This window comes from Tachysurus fulvidraco, chromosome 15 (assembly GCF_022655615.1).
Source record: "Tachysurus fulvidraco isolate hzauxx_2018 chromosome 15, HZAU_PFXX_2.0, whole genome shotgun sequence".
In the NCBI taxonomy this organism is placed as follows: domain Eukaryota; kingdom Metazoa; phylum Chordata; class Actinopteri; order Siluriformes; family Bagridae; genus Tachysurus; species Tachysurus fulvidraco.
Window position 1 is genome coordinate 18,483,784 of NC_062532.1, and position 8,054 is coordinate 18,491,837.

General features: G+C 36.0%; 1 protein-coding gene across 1 annotated transcript; it reads right to left on the reverse strand.

The window, feature by feature from the left end:
* Positions 1-4: 4 nt before the first annotated feature.
* tmem98 (transmembrane protein 98) lies at positions 5-6,296 on the reverse strand. The gene is made up of 7 exons (XM_027161122.2): positions 6,156-6,296; positions 3,130-3,320; positions 2,553-2,684; positions 2,385-2,418; positions 2,162-2,277; positions 1,994-2,053; positions 5-1,443 (listed from the first exon to the last, which is right to left on the reverse strand). The coding sequence occupies exons 2-7, from the start codon at positions 3,258-3,260 to the stop codon at positions 1,254-1,256; spliced, it is 663 nt and encodes a 220-aa protein (XP_027016923.1). The 5' UTR covers positions 3,261-3,320; positions 6,156-6,296; the 3' UTR covers positions 5-1,253.
* Between the last annotated feature and the right edge of the window lie 1,758 nt (positions 6,297-8,054).

Sequence of the window (8,054 nt, forward strand, 5' to 3'; positions counted from 1 at the left end):
GAAGTAGAACATAAAGGAATATTCAATAAGGTTTTTAATTTCAAACCAGGTTTTTCACCACATCACTGGTGCATGTGAAAACCACGGACTATGATTTCGACACTAATTTTAGAATTTTTATGCGAGTTTTTTTCTTGGTGGAGGAAATATTTATCAATTATTATCTTGATGAAAGCATGTCAGAGGACCAAGAGGCCAAAAATCTAAAGAGATCCATCAGGGGCTTAAAAAAACGAGAAGTAATGAAGAATTTCTACACTTTCTGACTGATTTTGGATAAGGAGGATGCACGTGCACACACGGCTACGTCCAAATACACACGCTCCAACCATTTAACAACCGACATGGTCCGAAAAAGAAATAATGAGCGGGCAGCTTCACGATCAGAACTGTACAATTCTTGCTGTTAACTAGCTGCTGCTACTGTAGCTCACTACCTGCAGGTTATCAGTGGGAAGCAGGATTATATGCTTTCTAGAAAGTTTTTAATTAGAATGATTCATCAAAACTTATTCACTGCTTTTGCAAAAATCATGAACTGTAAAATAAATATAAGAACATTTACAAGATGTATTTTCCATACGTAAAAAAAAAAAAAAGCCATAAAAACACCAGTTTTAATTTCATGGCTAGTTTAATAACAATGCATGTGCTCAATGTTAAGACTTATGGGTTAATATTTAATCTGCTGGTTTGGTATTTGTTAGGTGTGTGAGCAGTGTAGAGAGGTTTGGGAATTAGACAGGCTTTAAACATCATGTGATTTAGGATTACAAGCCACACAAAAGTAGTGTGTTTGTATGCGAGAGTGAGACAGTTTATTTTTATTTGCTCCAATGTCAAAGGATCTAATCATACACTCTATTGCTCCATTTCTAAATCTGTACTTTATTAAATCTGTACTTTTCCTGTTCACTATATACAAACATTTAGCAGATGGAAGCAGGAACATTTCCAGATCCAAATATGAATACAGAGAAGAAGGTTAAACTACCACACACAAAAAAAAATTCTATATATGCGGTGGATAAGAATAGTACAAGATTGTCCATGATTGCTTCAACTTATTTACATTAATAATGAAAAAGTGATTGTAACTATCGCTGTAAGCAGTGTAACAGATTAAAAAAGGTAATTAAAAAAGAAGAAAATAAGGTGTTTGTGCAAGAAAGGCTATTACTAAGTATATGTGTGGATTGTATGGCTTCTGTGTCACAGTCCCCTACTTGCTATGTGATGTGTGTGTGAGAGACTCAGATAGACTGCTCTCTTTCTGGTAGTCGTCTTTCGGGTTCTGATGCCAAGGCTGCCTCTCTGAGCACGACCATGTGATCTTCGGCGGCATGCAGCGATTGGTCGATCCAGTCCAGGCTGCCAGACATGTGACAGGCGTTTCGTGTCACCAGCACTAAATGACTGACGGAGAGCAGCAACGCTGTTGCCCTGAAATGATATACAGAAACACTGTGAGAGCAGGAAGAACAACGAAGCCCCTCTTTGTTCTAACGTGCTTTTATTTATTTATAAAATTTTTTTTTTACTGTGTCCTTTTTAGCTTTCCGCCGAAATGCCTCACCTTCCACTACACTAAAGATTTGCATTTCCCATTATTGTGTAAACCCAGGAATGCACTGAGAAGGTAAAACAGTACATTTCTATATTTCCTTTTCAAAGAGTTCTCGAGAGTCACAATGCCTCTATAACTTCAGAAATATTTTATATAGGCGGTGAAATTGAAATAAACCTGAAACATTTACTATTTACCTGGACAGAAAGTACAATTTTCAGACGGGAATATTTTTCAAGACGTGCACACAAGCCGAAACATAATCGGAGATTGAGGGGACAAGGGCAGGGCTTGCTTTGAACTCTGTAATCTAAGTTCAAAACCTTTCTGCAAATCTGTTATTCCAGATTGGCTCATCCCATTTCAACTATGTCCTAAGTGAGAATCAAACCTGTAAGATGACTTAAAAGAGTAAATAGGAAAGACCTGGCATCGAGGAGGATTGGGTCCAGTGGGGGATACATTGACCGAACCACGTCATCCACCCTGTGAAATCAGAGATGAAGATATAGAATATTCTCCACAGTGTAAAAACATGCTCCTAGCTGGATAGTTCACTTGAGTTCACTCTACAATGAGTGAACAATCATCTACCTGGGGCTGATGCGTTTGGCCACCGTGATGATGTCACCAAGGCTGGCAGGGGCTTTTACCTTTGCTCCAGATCCCATTGTCATGGCAACAAGTTTCTCTGTCAGAGTGTGGCATATCTGTATGAAGGCAATCAATATTCGAATGACCCAATCAGCAAAGAGCTGTTTTAAAGTATGAGAACTGCGTGTGATTACTGCAGACTTTGGAGAAGTACAAAAATTACCTTCAGGATGGAGATACAATGAGACACTAGACCACTGGGGACAGAGAAAGACAGAAAGAGACAATCAAAGGTGTGATGAGAAGATGGCTGATAAGTGCAATTTCTATGCTGCTCTTGTGTATAATTATCATTATGACTGAACAGAAGGACACAGTGAAGAGGCCGTACGAGGCGTCTTCGATCCACTCCTCGTTCTCCAGGATGGCTTCGATGTGCGGGTTGGTGATGACCACGTCGTCCAGCTCCAATTCGGACGGCTCGCTCTGAGTCTCCATCGCTCCAATCAGATCCACCGTGGGCCTGAGAGGGGAAATGAATATTAATGCTTGAGAAGGACAAGTAGGCTGGGTACTTACACTTGAGGACTGCAAGAATTTTAGCACTGTTAAATCTTGGAATGCCGAATGAAGTAGTGAACATTTTGATACTCAAGGACATGGCTCTGTGTGAATAATAAAGCTGGTCTGTGTCCAAAAGTGTCATGTGACCTACAAAATTGTCAAAAAAGTTTACAGCTCAAAAAAAAAAAAGAAAACTAATTTTTTTGTTTAAACTGTTACATTTGGATAACAAATATGAATTAAGGACAAGGAGCAACATTTAAGACCTACTGCACACTTAAAAGAGTTGAGATTTGACTTACTGTATAGTGAAGTAGGAAGGATGTTCAGATGCAGCTCAAGAGATGTTAATATAATGATTTGTAAGAGAACTCTGGAATGGTCAAAGAAAGGGCTGTACTTACTTGGACTCGAAGTGATGCATCAGGTTGGGCCGGTGGCAATACCGATGACGACACACTACCACCAGTGCCACGAAAGACGCCAGGAAAATGGTGGCCAACACTCCGATGGCCACAATAACCACCGTCTCCATCGTGACGTGTCAGATGCACGAGGTGTGATCAGAGGCTTTAACCAGATGTCTGGGGTTCATCTAAGGAAACAGAGGCCATATATTTCAAACTCTGAGATACTGAGAAGTTGCTTTAAATCAATGCTGTAAAAAACATCATAAGGCTTTAGGTAGTTGATGAGGACTTGAGGTTAAAGATAAACATTTTTAAAGGTCAATTTATATGGTTTCCAATTCCCTTAAGGAGCACAAGAGCGAAATGCCACCGTCGGCTTTTAAGTGCGAAAAGTTCGAAAGTAAACAGCATTCAAACCTGTGATGAAAAGTCTTTTGTGCAATGGACTCAACTGTGCGATTTCTAGAGTGCTCTTTCCATTGTACAAAAAAAAGAAGGGGGAGAAAGATAAATCTCTAAAAATAGTAAAACCTCCAACATGACAATGACAATTTGTTTATATAGCACAAATAATTTCAGCTTCCGTCGATCAATGTGCTTTCCATTAGGTCATTAAGAACAGAAAAAAACACAACAAACAAACAAACAAACAAACAAACAGAAAATCGAACAAACATCCCATCAGCCATATGCTTTTGAAAATAAAAATGTCTTTAGCCTGGACTTAAAAATATTAAGAGAAGATGCTTGTAGACGTGCTGTTTCAGACACACTTAAAGCTTACAGCCAAAATGTTACACATAAAACATAATAGCAAGGTCACTTTTAATCATAAATATCATAAATCCTTCTGCCTATTTAAATGTGTGTGTGTGTGTGTGTGTGTGTGTGTGTGTGTGTGTGTGTGTGTGTGTGTGTGTGAGCAGCATGTATTTATCAGGACCACACCTATCAAACCTTTACCCATGAGTAAGTTGATCATTAACATCTCGCACATTAACTCTGGTTTGTGTACAAGATTAAACACTGTCAGAACCTTACAGTGTGTGTTAGCCGATTAGTGCTCACTTTATTTTAAAAAATAAACCTTCTATTATTGCTAAAACACAATCTTCTGAACTTATTACTTATTTAGTGTGCATACTGTGTGTGGAGAAATAAACTGCATTTGTACCTTTAAAGATCCTGAACTAGCAAATGTTCCAGCTTCGTTTTTAAAGTTATTAAAACATAAACACAAAAAATGTAATTTAATGTAATATAATTCTTTCTAATCAAATTTCAAATTTATTAATATTAATTAATATTAATTTGATTCTAAACTTTACTTTACTTTATTCACTTTCTCAGGTAATATTTATTTCTTATTATTTTATTAATATTTACTACACATGATCTGAAACATATGCCTCTATAACATCAGAAATATTTTATATAGTCTGAGAAATTGAAATAAATTATTTCTATTACACAGAAAACATTGGACTTGCAAGAAAAAGAAAAATCTATCCTCTGTTGGTCATGATGGATCAGAAAAGGTGCTTTATTCTCTGAAATTCTGTTTTTGAATGCTATAAGTCTTTAATCGGATCTATTCAACTCACTCAGATTGAATCAGAGCTACGCAACTTCCAGCGTTCAGAGGGTAGCCAGATTCATCAGCTGATCTATAGCTGGATCTCATATCTGTGAGTTCAGTGTAGTTAATAATGACCCATTTCCCAAATTATTTAATTATACAAAACTGCAAAGTTAGATTATTTTCTTAGAACAGCTCATTCTAAAGTCTAAATTCTAAAGTATTTATTGTTTAATAAAGCATTGTACTTCATCATCAGTTTATAGCTAGATTTGTTTGTTATGGAATGTCATATGTCTTCATCAGGTATATGTTTCTTTAAAAACTACTTAGCTTTAAAACGTGTTTAAAAAACAAAAGTATAAATATATTTTTTTAAAAACAACAAAAAACACAACAACAAAGTTTCTAAAATGCACTGTATTATTATATGTATTATTTCATGTATTATTAAATTTATTATATGTATTATTATATGTATTATTCATGACATGCCGTTTAGGAAATTATTCATGAGAGAATTGAATGAAAAGTCTGAATATATTGAATGGATTCTGACGTCAAGTCTGGAATTTAAGTAAAATTGGCCGCATATTCACAGATTGGAGTTTCCCGAGTCAATAAGTCCTGAGCTAAACGCTATAATAACACAAATAACAGCTCTTTTTATTGTAGTAACGTAGAGAGGCAGCTACAACCCAATTTTCCTCGAAATCAGATTTCCTCCATGTTGGACAAAATACTGTACATAAGTCTCTATGTGCGAACACCTAAGGGTGCGTCTTGATGACGTCAGAATAGATTCAATATATTCAAGATTCATTCAATATATTCAGAATTTTCATTCAATTCTCTCATGAATAATTTCCTAAACGGCATGCCATAATTATTATATTTATTATTATTATTATATGTATTATTTTATGTATTATTATATTTATTATTGTATGTATTAGTATATGTATTATTTTATGTATTATCATATGTATTATTTTATGTATTATTTTATGTATTATTATATTTATTATTTTATGTATCATTATTATTCCATTAATATTAAATATACTTGTCACTTTTGTCTGTATAAGATTTCATATGCAATGCAATAAAAACAGTCTAATATATTAAAAGGTAGTGAACTTTTTTTTGTTATGAAATGTTTAGTATAAATAGTGATAAACATAAACTTAACCTGTTTAGGGACAAATGTAACTTCCTGTTAGTTGTAGCTAAAGTTTTATTTTAGTATAAAAGTTAAAAGTTTCTGACTTTTAGAGTCTGAAACAACGTGAAGCTCTTTTTCACCTCGAAAAATCTATATTCAAACACATTATGTAGTCATTTTCCGGGTCTAACCCGTAACCACTAGACATTAAAACACAGCCATGAGATGAAATACACCACAAAAACACTCCAATACATCAGTAATTAAAAGTCTTACCTGTATTCCACCATTTTAACGCGCTTTTCTCACGAAAACAAAGCGGCCAGCTAGTGCGCGCGCGCGAGCGCGAGCGGGGCCGGAGACAGCGCGGAGAGCTCCGGAATGAGCGCGCGCGATGGAGGACACGGGTTGCCAGATTGGGCTGATGAGTTTCCTATCAACACATTTAATATACACTATATAAATTATATAAATAAATTATTTTTATTTACATATATAAATATCTTATATACAATATCTATATATAAGTAATATCTTAAATACATTAAAATATTGTTATTTTTATATATGTAATGTATGTAGATGCTGCTTTGGTCCCCAGATACGATGATGACTTTGTTTAAACTGGCTGGAGACCATTGCAACTACTGGCAACTAGAAGAAGAAGAAGGCCTTTATTATCACCACATATACATTACAGCACAGTGGAATTCTTTTCTTCACATATCCCAACTGAGGAGGTTGGGGTCAGAGCGCAGGGTCAGCTATGATACAGCGGCGCTGGAGCAGGAAGGGTCGAGGGCCTTAAGGGACCAACAGTGGCAGCTTGGCAGTGCTGGGGCTTGAACCCTCATCCTTCATTCAACAAACCAGAGCCTTACCCACTAGAGCCACCACTGCCCCAGCATCCTAGATGTGGGCATATCCATCGAATTCCAATAAAGTTAATCAAGGTAATATGATGAATTAATAGCAAATGTATTTATGCCTTTTAAGCATATGACCTATGTGACATTTTAGTAAACCTGTGTAAATAAAAGTAACTACGTAATAGCCATGTTAAGCAAACTCTGTGGTCTTTGGATGCTGTTAAATTTACATTTCTAGCATTTAGCAGGCACTTATCCAGAGTGACTTACTTTTTTTTGTTTAAACTGATCAATTGAGAGTTAAGGGCCTTGCTCAAGAGTCCAGCAGTGGCAGCCTGGTGGACCTGGAATTCAAACCCATAACCTTCTGATCAGTAAGCACCAGGATACCATGTCCTGGCTTAACTCGACTAAACCATTTTACAACAAAGGGGAGCATCAACTTGAGGTGCAAACCATGCATAGGCTCACAATTTTAAACATTGTAGTTTTATCAAAGTCAATGGATTATTAAACGCTCCTGAACTTCACACCAGACCCGAGTCTGTAATCAGGTTTTCTGGTTCTCCCTCCCCAGCTGATGTTCAATATGTGCATGAAAAACAGAGGTTCTAGCTACAGTGTACAATACAGTGATGGATAGCAATGTAAACATGTACGGAATGATAAAAGGCAGAACTGTTGTCTCCCCTGTACGAGATATGTTTCTGATTTCCCATAAGTTCCAATTATATCCACCAGGGGTCGGTATTGAGCTATTTGAATTTATTTTTTATATTTTTTTATTACATAAGGTTGACCAGATATTTGATCTTATGCAGTCCCCCAAACATTTCATTCTGTAGATCAGCTCCATAGACAGGTTTTATTATTGCCTTCACCAGACAACGCTTTTTCCAAAAAGAGCCATCAATTCTGTATTAATGGTGGAGTCAGTCAGATGCTTTAGAATGTTTTTAAAGCTTTTTTACTTGAAATCCTGGGTGCAGCAATTTTTTAAATGGACGTTTTAGCTCCAATTTATCTTCAAGATTTAAATCCAGTCAAATTTCCACATTACAGCTTCCATAAATACACAGGCATTGAAGGCAGTGCAGAGAGTAAATGTGACGTGAAGAAAAATGATGAGTTTTTATCCATTTCAGGGTGCTATAGGGTTCAAAGATTATAAGTCATTCAAAGATCATAAGTCATCAAATGTATAATCATTTATACAAATGATTGGTGGTTTGGAGACTTTTAAAATAAACTGACCAAAAATACCAGCAGTTAAGAATGATTTTGGTCAATTTAAACACACACAAAA